Here is a 16,860-nt window from a genome sequence, read left to right on the forward strand (position 1 = left end):
CTGGACCTCGGTCTGGCATGTACTAGGCCAGTAAATACTCAGTAGACAAATGGATGGACCAGCCAGGGATGGAAGAATATATGTCTGCCCAGGTTCTTGGCAAGAATGTTTCTCCCATGGTGCTTCCTACCAAAATCTCTCTCTGGGGAGCCATTCTCATTGCATCCTGCCATTGCCTCGGAAGTGTGGAATGGGTTCTAAGTGCCAAGGCCTTTCAGGTTGGCTCCTGTTTTTCTCCCCAAAGACACCTGAGATTCTGGGAACTTAATAGTCCTGGTAGATTGAATTTTTCTTCCTGGTGTAATTGGACAGACCAGAAAAATGAGGAACTTAGTAGAACTATATTAACACCTGACTCAAGTCTTCAGTTGATTCTGTCATTTATCTAAGTTCAGCATGGTGAGTTCCTGCTGGGCAGCTATGCATGGAAGACTTTTATGACCAAAGACAGTTTTGAGCTTGTTTTTTCAACTTTTCCTCCCCACCTTTGCTAACTTTGCCTCTGCCTCCATGTCTGCGGAATTGTGATTAGGTTCAAATATATATTACAGAAAACCACAAGTTACAGTGGTTTATGTGAAATACAGTGTTTCTTGTTAAGGAAATCCAAGGGTGAACTGTGGCCAGGATGGAGACCCCACAGTTGTCAGAAGCCCAGGTTCTTCCTTTCCTCTCCATTCTGTCATCCTCTGCACATAGTTTCTTTCTTTCTTTAAAGAAATTTTTAAATTAAATTTATTGGGTCAACATGGTTAATAAAATACAGGTTTCAAATGTACAATTCAATAATGTCATATGTATGTTGCATTGTTTGTTTACCACCCAAAGTTAAATTTCTTTGTCACTATACATTTGACCCCCTTTACCCTTATCTACCTCCCTCATCACCCTCAGCATATGGTTTCATTCCTTAAGAATACCTCATGATCCAATATGGTTGTCAAAGCTCCAGTAATCACAACTGTATTCTAGGTGATAAGGAGAAAGGGAGGAAGCACAAAAGTGTATATCACTTAGTTGTCTAGCTGCCTTTTTAAGAAGGCTTTGTGGAATTCTCAAGCAACCCTTCTGCTTACATCTCATTGACTAGAACTTGGCCTCATGGCCACCCCTAGCTGTGAGTGTGGTATAGGAAATATAGTCTTTTACTTGGGCACACTGCTGGTTACAAAATTGAAATGTGCGTGTGTGTGTGTGTGTGTGTGTATGGAGAGAGAGAGAGAGAGAGAGAGAAATTTGTTTCATTTTTAAATAGAAAAGACAAATGGATATCGAATGATAAGTAGCAACTCTGCTACAGCTGATTTGAGGTTCACTTTGCTTTGTCTAGTTCAAGGGGCCCTCATGGAACCAGGTAACCCTGCATTAGGAAAAAGGGTGACAATCTTATCTTCCTTTTAATTCACAAAAGAATAGGTCTTATACGTATATCAAAACGTTATGTTGTATACCTTACATAGATATGCTTTTTATTTGTCAAATATATCTCAATAGAGGTGGAGGAAAATAAGAATAGATCTAACTTTCCAGTTCTTTCTCTTTGTTTGGGTGGGTTTTCTAAGTCTGGTGTATCATTTTTTTCTGAGAGATGTTTTCATGTTCAGTATGCCCTTTAATTTCACACTCGAAGATGTTAATGTTATGTTTTACCAACACAATATTCATCATTATTTATTATTATTCCCTGAAAATATTCCGCAATCTCGATGTCAGCAAGGCATATTCTTCGTCTTCCTCTTCAGGGGGCCAAATTAATCTGTATTCATTCACCAATGCCTGTTTGCCACATGGCTGTGCAAGGTGATTGTTTTTAGGCTGGTTTAATACTTGTTCTTTGCTGGGATCAAGTCTCAAACTTGACTTCATTAAAACCACAATTCAGTGTTTTCCCACCAGTCCAACCATCATCTTTATTAACTGAGCACTTACTATGTTTCGGACGCTATTTGTAATACTAGTATCTTATTTAATCCTGCCAAGAACTCTATGAGGTATAGGCACTAATATTATCCTCATTTTAGATATTAGGAAACTGTGGTACAGAGAAGTTAAATAATCTGCCCAGAAGACGGAGGTACCAGAGTGAAGATTCAAAACCAGGCAGCCTGGCTCCAGAGCCTGCCCTCAGCCCAGGCGGGACCACTGCAAAGATGCAGTGTGTGTGTGTGTGTGTGGGTGGCCACTATGCAGGATTAGGAAGGATTTTGTGATAATATCTGGTCACATCTCATGTCTGTCTTGGGCATTTCGAGTCAAATTTTAAAAGCCAGAAAATAGGGCTTGAATCGCACTTGGCAAACAGTGATCAGTGACTATGTAGAGGGTGGGAGATGGAAATGTCCTCTGATACCTTTACCGTTTTACCATTAAGCACTTTAAAACACTTAAACAATTTGGAAGATCTTTTCCTTCCATCTTCAACTATCTCATTTCCCTGTGTGTGCATAAAGTTATCATTATTGCACATGAAAACTGTTCAATACAAATTTCAAAGGGTATTTTTGGTTCTTATCCCAACGGCTTCTGTTAGAACAAATGGAAATTATATAGCTATAATGACACTGTGAGAGTAAGGGATTTGTATTGATCGCAAAGTAGTTCTTAGTACCAATTTTTGGGAAACTTACTCATATTGGCTGATAATTCCTAACTGGGGACCTATAACCCTAGGAAAAACATAAAGGAAAAGAAAATTAAAACACTCAAATATCCAGAACATTAGAATATAATGTTCTATTAAAAATGACGGGTGTGATATGTGGGCTTGAAATAACTCATAAAATAATATCAACCCCCCAAACCTATAATCGTGTATGTATAATGCTCATTTGAACCCTGGGTACTAAGAAGGACCAGAAGGGAACACTTTCTTTATGATACAGAAAAGGAGTTTATCGGGTATTGTTTTGGCTGTTTATTTTATTATTAGGTTAAAACCTCACGCTGCCTCAGAAGGCTGGAGGTGCTGACTGGACAGGTTGGACAATTTGGCCTGTATTGCCTCTCCTGCATCATCCCATTTTGTTCTTTATCTCCTCGCCTTTTAGGATTCCCTCTCTGGAACCCAGACAGAAGTGCTCACATTTCCCGACTCCCACCATGGTCTCAGAAGACAGAAGAGAGACTGGGTTATTCCTCCTATCACCTGCCCAGAAAATCAGAAAGGCCCATTTCCTAAGAACCTGGTTCAGGTAGAGAAAGACATTCTTTCTATTTCACTGGAAGAAATTTGGCAGAAGACCAAAGAGAGAAAGGGGAAAACCCACTGTAATCATCCTTCCTAGCTAATTCTGTTTCTTTCTATTTTGTCTCCAGATCAAATCTAACAGGGAGAAAGAAACACAGGTTTTCTACAGTATCACCGGCCAAGGAGCTGACGCGCCCCCTGTTGGTGTGTTTATTATCGAAAGAGAAACAGGATGGCTAAAGGTGACGGAACCTCTGGATAGAGAAGCAATTGCCCAGTACATCGTGAGTACCTCTTAGAAGCTTATTGATAATGGAGTCCCATCCTTCCAGAATTGTTTGGTCAGCCCACGTCGGATTCTTAGATCCAGTGCTCTGGATGTGTGAGGAGCTTAATTTGACACCTCTTGACCAACTGGTTGATAGGAGAAATGAGAGCCTGGAAAAATTTGTTTGTCTGTTCGTTTGTTTCATTTTTTTTTTCCTTGTTAGGAATAAAGCAGGGAGAGTCCTTATGCACTATGCATAAGTTTAGACCCAAGATATCAACCTGCTCTTGGGGCTCAAAGTCCCTGATCAGAGGAAGAAGCCAGTGATAACGTTGGAGAACAATAACCATTTGTAGGCCTTGGTAGCAGTATGAGCTTAGGGAAGCTGGGAAGAAATACATCGATGCCAAATGCAGAAAAATCTGGGGGAAACACTAGACTGGAGTGGCCAGAGGAAATTTTACCCTTCTTGGAATAAGAATGTCTTTGGCTTCCACCTTTATCTCCTAGGCCTGGCTCCTCAGCCCTTATTTGGGGAATGAGAGTGCTGACTGATGGGTGCATTCTCTAGCTCATGGATTTGCACATGTCATGATCTCAACCAGTGTCATGACCTACTGAAGCAACAGCACGTGTGTGAGACAAGGTCTCTGCTGTGAACATTCATATACCTGGGGCCGGGAGAGTGAGAAGGGGTGGGGAGCCAGGAGGAGCCATCCATCTCTGCTCTGGTCAGACCACTTCTCCCGCCTCTTGTTCCTCCTTGGGGCCCAAGTAACACTCACGTGGCTCTTGCAGCTCTTCTCTCATGCTGTATCTTCAAATGGGAAAGCAGTCGAAGACCCGATGGAGATAGTGGTCACGGTGACAGATCAGAATGACAATAGGCCGGAGTTCACCCAGGAGGTCTTTGAAGGCTCTGTCATGGAAGGTGCTGTCCCAGGTATGTTCAATAATGAGGAGCCGGATACCCTGAAAGACATTTAGAGTCTTTGGAGCCCAAAGTGGTGGGGCTGGCATTTGGAGTCAGGCCCATCACGGGGACAGAACTTCTTTGGAAGCCACTGTGTGTGTGCTGTGCGCTTATATGCGTGTGACACCCTACCTGCAGAGACGTTTAAAATAGAGCAGTTTAAAAACAACTTTCCCTGATTAAGAAAAAGGTCCTTTCTAGTAGTTTAAGCCCCTTGTGTAATCCTTCCTGATGACATTTTTTTCTTTCCCATAGAGGTAGATACGGCCCTGACTTTTGTGGTAATCATTCCCTTGTTTTTATTTTTACCATGTGTGTCCTTACCCCTAGATAATATCTTGTTTTGCCTACTTTTCTACGTGGTGACAAACTGTTTGCCAAGGTGGTCAAACCAATTTATACTCCCACCAGCAATGTATATCCTGGAACTGTTAGACTTTTTTTTTTCTTTTTGGTACTGAAATAGGTATCTTTTGGAACTGTTAGACATTTTAGCTTTGGCCAATGTGTAATTATATCTGAAGGCAATTTAAAATTGTGTTTCTCTGATTATTCATGGGCTAAGCATCTTATATTTTGCCGGCCATTTGGGTTTTTGTCTATTCAAGTCTTTTGCCCTTTTTTCAGTTGTGGGGCTTTTTGTCTTTTTTCCTATTAACTCTTAGAATTATGTAGATGTTCTGGGAACTAGTCCTTTATCAGTTACACATGTTATAAAATATTTTCTTCCTACTAGAAAGCAGTGATCTCAAATGACCCATTCTCTCAGGTGAAGCTGTAGCTGAGAAGCCCATTGCGGCATCTTTGGGATTTTTCCTATTTTTCAGGCTATTCACTCAGTATGAGAGACATGGAAAAATGTTTTAGTTTAAAGTTATCTATTCCCCATCTTCTCCTCCCCCACACCCCAAATATCTGTTAGAAAAGTCAAGTTCTCGGAACACCTCTCATCTGGTGTAAGGCTTTCTTCTTCCTATAGCACTTTGGGAAAGAAATTTGGAAATTCAGCGATCAGAGGAGCCGTGACAAGGCACTGTCCCTGAGCCCCCGTCTTTAACATTGGGGACAGAGTTGAGCATAGGCGTACTGACCAGACTCTGAAGTGCAGCTTGACGGAATCTTTCTTTCCTTCCACACTTCCAGGAACCTCCGTGATGCAGGTCTCGGCTACCGACGCAGATGATGAAGTGAACACCTACAACGCCGCCATCGCTTACAGCATCATCAGCCAAGAGCCTGTGCTGCCTCATGACAAAATGTTCACCATCAACAGGGACACAGGAGTCATTAGCGTGCTCACTACTGGGCTGGATCGTGAGGTCAGAGGGGAAGACAACTAAAGGGTGTTGTGGGCTAATGCACATTAGCCAATCCATGGATAATGCAAAACTCTATTGAGGCTAGTTGCCACCGATATGGTCATGGTCTGAGCTTTGCATCTAAACATCTGTTTAGGGGTTTTGTGCCTGGCAGGAAGGTGGGGCTTGTATTTAAGCAGATGATAAAATGTTCAGTTTCTGTACTGTAGGCTAGGCTGGGCCTGATGTGGACGTTGGCCCTAATGTGAGTTTGTTTGACCTCTCTGCAGAGTTTCCCCACGTACACCTTGGTGGTTGTAGCTGCTGACCTTCAAGGTGAAGGCTTAAGCACAAGCGCTAAAGCTGTGATCACGGTCACTGACATCAACGACAACCCTCCCATCTTCAACCCGACCACGGTAATTCTGCAGCTCCTTAGACGGTTTCCACAACTGCTCACGGGCGAAGCCTTTGAAAACTTTTCCTAGCCTAGTGGACTTTAAGAAGCAAGCAGATTGGGTTGGCGGTTGTCTCTGGGGCCTATTGGCAAAATTTTGTGAAGTTGCAAAAAGCACTTACTGAATCCATGTCCTTGTGCTGTGCATCTTGGCAGCAAATCTTATCTGGTTCTATTTATTCATTGAACAAATATTTTCTGAGTTTATAATGGCACTGTGTTAGATACCAAAGATATCACAAATAAGGCTGACAAAGATGCTATTCTCATGGAGTTTATAGTCTAGCCAGGGAGATATTAGACAACTTATACAAATTATTGTATGCAATTATATTAAATGCAGTTCAGAAGATGGGGCAAAGAGCCACATGGAAGAATCTTAAACCTTATTGTATTAGTTAGAAATCAGTTCAGTGGTTAGTAAACTACTAGAGACTAGACTCTTGCAGTTTAAACCGTTAGGGTGGACTTTTTCTCTTGTCTCACAAAAAGCCCAGAGGTGGATAGCCTACTCTGCCAATAGAGACCAAGCCTCCTTTGTCTTGCTGTCCCATTATCCTTGGTGCATGACTTCCATCCTCAGTGCCACCTTGTGGCCCAAAATGGCTGCTGGTGCTCCAGCTATATCTGTGCCTCACTCAGGAAGGAAAGGGCAAGGGATGCAAAAGGCATTGCTGCTAAATCAATTCCTCTTATTTCTAGGAAGACCATCCCACAAGTTTTGTTTATGTCTCATTAGCAACTGCGTCTGCAAGGAAGACTGGAAATATATATATATATATATAGTATTTTATTTGGGGATATTACTGCCACCAACAGTACTGTTAGTGAAGAAGGGGAGAATGGATAATTAGCAGGCAATTAGCAGTGTCTGCCACCTAACCTAGGCATCATGGCAGTGAGTGACACTTATGGTGAGACTTTAAAGGAGGTTGGCAAATGTGAGACAGGAGAGAGTGGAAGAGTATTCTAGGCAGAGGGATCAGCATATGCAAAATACTCTGAATCAAGAGGAAGCTTGATACATAGCAAAAACTGAAAAACAGTGTAGTGAACCAAAAGAGGTCAAGTCCTGCAGGGTCTTGTAGACTGAGTTAAGAATTTTAGAATTTATCTTGAGCGCAAGGGGATATCAACAAAGTGTTCTAAGCAGGAGACTGTAATGACCTGGCCTTTGCTTTATGAAAATTACCAGTAGCACTGAGAATGATGGGGAAGAGGGAAGTAGTGGATAAACCACGATGCCTTGCCCTTAGCGACTAAGATCACTGTCAGCAACTGGGCCAAAGTGTGCTGAGGGGCTTAGTTAGGCAGGGCCTTGCAAAGCTACTTCAGGTACTCATGAAGGAGGATGCTCCTGAGTGTTAGCTGATCTGTTGACAGGAAATAAGGGCTCTGCTGCTTGAGTGGCCACTTCCTTTGAGACTCTTCTCCTCAAAGCTTGGTCTCAGAAAGGATTCCCTTAGACCTGGGTCCTCTACTGTGTCTCAAGATGTCTTAAGCGACTCATCTCCTCCTTTGCTCTGCAGTACTATGGTGAAGTTCCTGAGAATGAAGCTAATGTTGCAATCACTACGCTCAAAGTGACTGATGCCGACGTCCCCAATACCCCAGCGTGGGAGGCCGTGTACACCATATTAAATGACAATGAGGAGCAATTTGTTGTCACCACAGACCCAGTAACCAACGATGGCATTTTGAAAACGGCTAAGGTTTGTGTGGCAAGATGCAGAAATTGATAGCCCTGTTGGCTGCACACTCTCTTGTCCCCTGGTGTCTTCTCAGAAGTAGATGAGGATCTGGCTTTCCCAGGCTCTGGTGGACCATTTGGGGTTTGCAGTGACTCTTCAGTTTCCTGTGAGAAATCAGGAAGCTCCTACCCATCATCCTAAAATTGAAGAGGAAGTACCATCTGTTTTAATAGGCTCATTCCCCTGAAACATTTGCCTACCCTCCATATCTGTTTTGCAAATGAGAGAGAAAATGGTTAACTGGTCTCTGCTTTTGCTAGATTGTTTTAGAAGTGGGACAAATATGACTGTTTTTGAAAGATGTCTTGGAGGCTTGAAAACTAAGAAGTCAAGTGATTCTTATTAAAGTTAGTCAGAGTTAACAGATACCTGGATTAACCCAGAACTTTGATTTCCTCTTGAGCAAGTGAGCAGACCCTTCATTTCTGAATTACTTAGTACAAAAACTTATCTCCCACTGAACATGTGATGTCAGCATTTTCTGTTAACATTCTGTCGACAGAAGAAAGAAGCCAGTAATCGGAGTTTCTACTATACATAAAGGCCTTCATAAAAGTTCCCAGTCTATTCCTTCCAGCACCTCTGTGGGGTAGTTCCTTGTCCTACTTACTTAGGTGTAGAAATAGACCCAGAGGTCAAGTTGCCCAAGTCACGCAACTAGGAAGTGGCCCAGCTGCTTGTTGGCTGACTCTGGACTCCACTAAACTCCCTGGGTTAGAGAGGTGGCCCAGTGGGATCTCTGTCTCTACGCCATCATGTGGATAGCATGTCACGCAGGACATGAGCACTCTTACTGATCTTGACTTAATGTGCTAGTGTTTGTTAACTGAGGTTTGCCGTTTGAGATTTCATGTCTTCTCCTGGGGTTCTCAACCCTAATGTAGCCAGATTTGACAACTACTAGTATATTGCTAACTAAAAGAATTGTTAAGAATGTAATTTTTTTTCCTACTAACATAAAATTTTTCAAATTTATTTTTTTCTGCTCTTTAGGGCTTGGATTTTGAGGCCAAGCAGCAGTACATTCTCTACGTGGCAGTGAAGAACGTGGCCCCCTTTGAGGTCACTCTGTCCACCTCCACAGCCACCATCACAGTGGATGTGCTGGACGTGAACGAAGCCCCCATCTTCATGCCTCCCCAAAAGAGAGTGGAGGTGCCCGAAGACTTTCCAGTGGGAATGGAAATCACATCTTACACTGCCCAGGAGCCGGACACATTTATGGAACAGAAGATAACGTAAGTGGATTTTTCGGCTGACTTGAAGCAACTGGATGTGTGAATAAAATATTTAGTTTATAGCATTTTCTCATCATTGTGCAAGACCCTTCTCTTAATTGGTTTTAAAAAAAAATTCTTCTTTAATCCCATTCCCCATACCTTTTTCATTCCTTTCATAGCCATTCTAGGTTTATTGCGCTTCCTCTTTTTGAGTTCATGCAGTGTAATAAGAATGTGGTTTTAGTTTACATACATGGTATTTATAAGTAGCTTACTGTTTCTTCTCTTTAGACTTGAAGGCACCTCTATAATGTAAATCACAGCCACAAATGCTGAAAACAGACATAAGCCAATGGCACCACCCCCGCGACCATGTATGATAAAGAATATTCTTAATCTTTTGAGAGCTAGGTTGGACTAGGAAAAACTATTAGAGCACCAACCCAAATATGACCTGTGTGTCTTGTTAGTTATAGTGTGATTTCCAGGGATAATAGAGGCCTTGGCCAATGTGCCGTATTCCTCTTCTCTGAGACATAGATTCCTACTTGTTAATACCTGCTTTAGAGGAATCTGTCAGAATGCTCTGAACTATTTATAAAAAAAATGTTGAGTAAATCCAGAGTAGAGTCATGCCTAAGAATTGAGTGTGTTCTTGTTTGGGGGGTGTTTGTGTTTTAGCTTCGGTGCCTGTGACTTATGAAACTTAAACAAAAAGATTTGAAGTATGACTTCAACTTCTGAGGTTATTCTGGAAAGCACTAATTCTATCCAGAGTGAAAGGACTCATAAATACCTTTCTACCATGCACATTTACTGTACAGAATGAGCTTGCTGTGCAGAGGGTCTAGGCAGTGATCTTAGTGGCCGATAGCTTTAGGTCAAAGACAATGGGAAATTTTAAAGTGGAGGAACCAGGCTGATAACATCCAAACCTTCTGATTAATTTTAACATTTACTAAAAAGCGAGAACAACTTGACTTGATGGGATTCAACAGCATGTGCACAGCATCACTAAAGAAATATTTTTTGGAGAAAAAAGTTGAAACAGAATCTAATCAAATCTTAGGATTTGATTTTGAAGAATGCAGGGAATGAAGAAACAAATTAAATGCCATGAAGAAGCAGTCAGCCAAATACAGAATGTGGGAACTAAATGACAAATGACAGAGTTCCTTCAACAAATAAATGGCAAAAGGGTGGGGGTGACTGCTATAGACTAAAGAGTATTAAGAGACACGTCAACCAATTGTAACGTGTAGACTATGCTTGAATACAGATTCAACAGTCCAACTATAAAAGACACCCATGAGGAAATTAGAGAAATTTAAACATAGACTTGGCATTAGGTGACATTAATTATTATTTATGTAGATGTGTTAGTGGTATTGTGATTATCTTTAAAAAAAAACTTACCTATGAAAGATAAGTGTTTACAGGAGAAATCTTATGATGTTTGAGATTTACTTTAAAACACTCTAATTTTAGTCTATGGCTATGCCACACTAAACAAGCCCGATCCCGACTGATCTTGGAAGCTAAGCAGGGTCGGGCCTGGTTAGTACTTGGATGGGAGACCACCTAGGAAGACCAGGTGCTGTAGGTGTAAAAAATAAAAAAATAAGGGATTGAAAGCTGATAAGGTCCTTGCAATCTGTGAGGTCAACCAAGGGTTGCCTCGCCTAAAAATAAATAAATACATACATACATACATACTCACTCTAATTTTGGACATGTCGTCAATGTACAGCTTGTAATCCAAGGATTCTTCTAGGTGTTCCAAAATATAAAGGCTGATGAGATGCATTTTAAATCCAAGTTTAAAAAGATAGTGAAGAACCAAAGTCAATATTGTAGGGTTTTGTTCTGTGATAAAGCTTGGGATTGTATAATTTCCAGGCTGTGTTGACATTTTAGCTTGCAGTAGCGAAATAGTTCCAAGCCTCTTTGGGCAGATTCAGAGATCAGGTCTTAATAGTGTGTGTAGGGGCCTATACCCATGGATAAAGACTACTGTACGTAGTCAGTTGCTTTGCACTTCTAAGGAAGTGAGGAAGAGCCCACAGGTGTCCAAGGACCTTATCTCCTATTTCTTTGCTTTCCTTTTTGAGGCTTTCCAGGACCCCAGTGGATAACTGGGCAGTATATCTCTTTTTCATGCCTTCGTTTCCTCTGATGGACTGTTTCTGGTACTCCTAATAAGGTACTAGTGCAACCCACCTCCAAGTCAACCCACATCTCCAAATGCTCCTGGCACAGGTTTTGCATGGCACCACCATTTAAGAACCTCCGTACCCTTTGGGGACCTGTTCTGAAAGACTCTGCCTTTAAAAATACATAAGGGTCGCAGTATTTGTTATTCAGGCAAGGATTATCCACAGATGCTAAATCTATTGGATGAAATTTAGTTGGTGAACAGGATATTGTCAAATATCTTCCTTTAGATTACAGATTAATCGCAAAAGGGGTAAAAGTACTTTTATTACAAGGAAGTCTGGTAGCCTCTCCTTCATCCAAGTGATCAAAGTGAACATCAGTAAAAGAACAAACAGATGTCATATGCCTCCTAATGAGACACATCAAGAAGGACACAACAGCACCTGTGTAGTGTTCTTTTCCTCTCCCTGCCCCCAAATGCAGAACCGAATCTAATTATGAGGGAATAACCAGACAAACTCAAACTGAGGGGCTTTCTAAAAAACAGCTGGCCTGCATGTTTCAAAAATGTCAGTGTCAAGAAAGAAAATAAAGACTAAGGAATGGTTCCAAATTAATGGACATTAAAGAAACATGATAGCTGAGTGCTATGCATGATCCTGGACTGGTTACTGAATGGGAGCAAGGATGCTATGAAGGACGGTTTGGGGAAAATCGAAAATTTGAATATGTACCATATGTCTAATAATAGTATTATAGCCATGTTATATTTCTTGAAATTGAAAATCAAATTGTGGTTACATAAGAGAATGCCTTTGTTCTTTGGAGATAACACGTTCAAGTATTTATGAATAAAGGAACATGACATCTGTCGGCAACTTATTCTCAAAAGGTTCAGCAAAACAAGACATTATGTATATGTGTGTCAACTTCTGTATCTACCACAATATTAACAATGGGCGAATCTGGGTGAAGGGTACATGGATGATCATACTTTTCTGGCAACTTTTATATAGGTATAATTTTTTTTAAATAGAGAAATTGGAAATATAGAGAAGTTGGAACTATTGTCAATGAAGAAAAACTTTAGGCTTTGTCAGTTACATGCTGTTTGCTGTTTTCATTCTAAGCCAGTGCTTTTGCCTTTTCAGGTATCGGATTTGGAGGGACACTGCAAACTGGCTGGAGGTTAATCCAGACACTGGCGCCATTTCCACTCGGGCTGAGATGGACAGAGAGGACGTCAACCATGTGAAGAACAGCACGTACACGGCCCTCATCATAGCCACTGACAATGGTAAGGACACCCTTCCTATCTGGCCTTTGCTACCTCACCTAGCTCACGTCCTTGCCCTCTATCCTTCTTTTGGAGGCATGAGTTCGTTCTTTTGCTTTTTTTTTATTCTTTTTTTTTTATAATGAATTTTTTAAATTAAAACCTTAAAAAAAAACATTTTATTTATTTCTTTAAACATTTTACTTTTTTCCCCCCTCTCTTTTTCTTTTATTCTTAAACAAAAGCATTCTCATCGTCAAAAATGCAAATAATTCAGGTCAAGCAGAAGTTTCGTTTCGCCGCTCCCTCTCTATACCTGAACCATATTCACTCATTCCCGATAGGAGCCAGGCTGCCTGGATTTAGATTCTAAAGCTTAATACCTATGTGACCTTGGACTTATTACCTAATTTTTATGGTCCTCAATTCCTTTATCTAACAAAATGATAACACCCATCAGAATTAAATGACTTAATTTATGTAAAAAATACCTAGAAAAGAGCCTGCTTCATAAGACCTGCTCTATAAGGACTGTTATTTTTATTATTATCATCATCCTCATTATTAGTGAAGTGTGACTCCTTTCAGACTATTTCTGTGTATTTGATACATTTATATACATGTAGAAATATAGTTTATTATAAAACCACTATCTGGATTACAGCCTATTTTTGTTTTCATTATAAAAACCATTATCTTATACATGTTGTGTAAAATTTTTTTTAATTATTATTTTTTTACTTGATTATATGTCTTTAAGACACAGAGATCTACCATGGCACATAATAAATGTACAGGCGTACCTCAGAGGTATTATGGGTTCAGTTCTAGACCACAGTAATAAAGTGTCTCATAATCTCTCTGCTGGTGGAAGCTCTTGCCTTCAATTTGTAAAAAATGCAACATCCATGAAACCTCAATAAAGTGAAGCGTGATAAAAAAGGTATGCCTGTACTTCTTGTCAATAAAATGATGTCACCTGTACCTGGATATAGCATAATTTAATCACTCATAGATTAAAAGACCATTGGGTTTGTTTCCAATTCTTCATTATTTATTTGAGTGATAAGTAAACATCCTAGGACATGCCTCTAAGTCCAGCTATTTCCCTTGGATAAATATTCAGAAGCAGAATTACTGTTAGAGACCTAATAACTTCCTGTGATTAAATTCTCTTCCCCTTCCTCATTCTTCAACCTCCCAAGGTAGTCATTCCAGACTTGACAATCTGGAAAGCTGAGGGCAAGGCAAGTGAGGCCGTGATGGGGCTCTGTTTGCAAAATGCCTTTGCATAAAGGGAAAGCTACCCCGTTGCTTCAGCTGCATTTCCTCATTAGCCAGCTCTCTCCAGCAGCCTGGGTAGTCCCTGGTCTGGCCCAAGATAAGTTAAGGAAGTGATACCTAAACTAAGCACTGACAAACTTTCTGTAAAGGCCAGGGAGTAAGTATATTAGCCTCTGTGGGCCATACAGCCTCTGTTGCCATTGTAGTCTAGAAGCAGCCATAGACTATCTGTGAAGGAATGAGTGAGGCTGTGTTCTTGATTTGTCCAGAAGACCTTAGTTTGCTGACCCCTGACCTCATAATGGTTAAGATGTGGTTGTTCTGAATGAGTCCTTCAGGTGTTACTTCGTGCATGACTTAATACTTCTCCATGTAGGTCTAAGAGGAGAAAAAAGTTTCATCAGAAAATCTACTAGCTCATTAAAAAAAATTTTTGTAATTAAAAAAATTTAAATGACTCCTGCTCATTATTAAACCAAGAAAATTCCCATGATAAAGTGAAAAATCCATCCATGGATGAATGGATAAACAAAACGTGGTATGTACACACAATGGCATCTTATTCAGCCTTAAACGGGAAGGAAATCCTGTCACATTACAACATAGATTCATGGTGAGGATGTTATGCTAATTGGAATAAACCAGCCACAAAAAGACAAATACTGTATGATTTCACTAACATGAGGTGTCAAAGTAGTCAAATTCATAGAAACAGAAAGTAGATGGTGGTTACCAGGAACCAGAGGGGGAAATGGGGAATTGTTGAATGGATAAAGAGTTTCAGTTTTGAAAAAATTCTGGAGAGCTGTTTCACAATAACGTAAATGGACTAACACTATTAAACTATACACTTCAAAAGATGGTAAATTTTATGCTATTTTTTTTAACCACACACACAAAAAAGTAATAAGAAAAAATAATCACTACAGGCTTGCCACGCAGGTATAACTACTTACAGTTTTGACATACAGTCCTCTTGTTTTTTTGTTTTTTCCTGTAGAGTATTTTTTCTACTAACATATGCCAGGTGCTACATCAGGATGTAAAAGAAATGCAAATAGAAGTGCCTATGAACTTCCAAATCTATTTTGAAAAGCAACTTGCAGCAATTTAAAAAGGCTCAACCCTTTGATAATGACCTTAAAGCCATAGAAGTTCAGAAAAAGAACTGGTGGGGCAATGAGGACTTTGTGGAATGGTGAAAATATAGTGGATGAGTAAAGATATGTGAAGAAGAGGAAAGAGGGATATAACCTGAATAATTGTTATCAAAAGGAGAAGAAGTATGTCAGAGACCTGCCCTGTCAGGGGTGAAGATGATCTGGGACTGGCAGGACAGGAGGCTCTGCAGGCTGGCGATGGATCCCTGGAGAGCCAGGACAAGCTGTGGGTTCAGTCTGATGGGAGGCAGGAGGGATTCCTCAATGTTCCTGAGCTGTGATATTTCCTATGTATTTTCCCTTAGGTTCTCCAGTTGCTACTGGAACGGGAACCCTTCTCCTGATCCTCTCTGATGTGAACGACAATGCCCCTATACCAAATCCTCGAATAATGGACTTCTGCCAGAAGAATCCACAGCCTCATATCATCAACATCACTGATCCAGATCTTCCCCCCAACACATCTCCCTTCGTTGCAGAACTAACACATGGGGCAAGCGTCAACTGGACCATTGAGTATAATGACCCAGGTGGGAACTTGAGTCTTATTTCCAAAACTTTGCTCTGATCCTCATGCTTCCCTTCTTCTACCTCCACCCCGTTCTGAAATTTCCTTCTCAACTTCCAGATGTCACCCCTTTTGTTCAATGCTTGTTTCTTTGCCCCCTCTATATTTGAGGCATTCCACCAGAGGTCCCTTTTCTTTATCTGACTCTGTAAACATACCGCCTAGTAATCTGTAACCCAAACAGCTCTGTTTTCCTTACTCAACTTTGGAATGTCTTTAGTTCCTTAATATTCTTATTCTACAGTAATTTTTTTCTCCCCTGGTCCCATCGTTTATTTTTGTTGCTTCCTCTAGAACATGAATCTATCATTTTGAAACCAAAGAAAACCTTAGATTTGGGTCCCTACAAAATAAATCTCAAGCTCGCAGATAACCAGAACAAAGACCAGGTGACCACCTTAGAAGTGCACGTGTGTGACTGTGAAGGGGCCACCAACGGCTGTAAGAAGGACATAGCTTATGCCACCGCAGGATTGCAGGTTCCTGCCATTCTGGGGATTCTTGGAGGCATCCTTGCTTTGCTAAGTAAGTACAGCTCTCAAGTGTTTCAGCTTTTAACTTCTAAACTGGAGAAGGTTTTACTCTTGCTGAGCATTTCAGAGATTAGTGGTCCAAGAGTGAAAGGCAACCTATTCCATTAAATCAACAGGGGACCAGGTTGATTTCTTCTATCTTACTGTTCTTTCAATCCAATCAGGGCAGTGCTTCTCAAAGCTCGAGTGCATACAGATCACCTGTGCCTCTTTGTAATATGAGAATTTTGATCCAGTAGGTCTGGGGTGCAGCATCATATTTTGAATTTCTAATCAGCTCCCAGATGATGCTGGATGTTCCAGGTCCTTGGATCAGCTTGGAGTAGCAAAGCCTTGGGATGCTGATACTCCATCCTGGAGAACGAATGACAGAGGAAGTGGTAGGCACACATCTGGAAATTGTACATATCATCTCATTCATAACCCATTGGCCCAAACACAGCCACACCTGGAAGTTCACACTCTAACTGGGTGACCATGTGCCCGATTAAATCCTGGCAGAGGATGGTGGTGGAGTGTGGGGTAAATACCGAGTATTGATGACTGAAAGGATGAAGGAGAAAAGGATAATGGGGAAATTTTGGCAATTTCTGCTGTAGTCCTTAAAACTGGTATTACCTGAGCCCACCAAGGGTTGACACAGATACTGTTATGGCTTCTAAAAGCTAGTGATGGTGAGTCAATGAGAAAACCTTCACAAATAGTGTGTAATTAGGAGCTGGAAACAT

The 16,860-nt window shown here is 40.9% G+C and overlaps 1 protein-coding gene and 1 pseudogene across 1 annotated transcript in view; both read left to right on the forward strand.

The window, feature by feature from the left end:
* CDH1 (cadherin 1) overlaps window positions 1-16,860 on the forward strand; it is a 65,702-nt gene that overhangs the window by 42,180 nt on the left and 6,662 nt on the right. The window contains exons 4-13 of the mRNA XM_039851784.1: window positions 3,048-3,191; window positions 3,316-3,471; window positions 4,254-4,398; window positions 5,572-5,747; window positions 6,017-6,145; window positions 7,713-7,895; window positions 8,928-9,172; window positions 12,463-12,608; window positions 15,337-15,561; window positions 15,894-16,124. Coding sequence (XP_039707718.1) covers window positions 3,048-3,191; window positions 3,316-3,471; window positions 4,254-4,398; window positions 5,572-5,747; window positions 6,017-6,145; window positions 7,713-7,895; window positions 8,928-9,172; window positions 12,463-12,608; window positions 15,337-15,561; window positions 15,894-16,124 — 1,780 coding nt within the window. The remainder of the gene's footprint in view (window positions 1-3,047; window positions 3,192-3,315; window positions 3,472-4,253; window positions 4,399-5,571; window positions 5,748-6,016; window positions 6,146-7,712; window positions 7,896-8,927; window positions 9,173-12,462; window positions 12,609-15,336; window positions 15,562-15,893; window positions 16,125-16,860) is intronic.
* Window positions 10,642-10,760, forward strand: LOC120594013 (uncharacterized; annotated as a pseudogene).

The sequence above is a fragment of the Pteropus medius genome, unplaced genomic scaffold (assembly GCF_902729225.1).
Source record: "Pteropus medius unplaced genomic scaffold, Ma_sr-lr_union100, whole genome shotgun sequence".
Lineage (NCBI taxonomy): Eukaryota > Metazoa > Chordata > Mammalia > Chiroptera > Pteropodidae > Pteropus > Pteropus medius.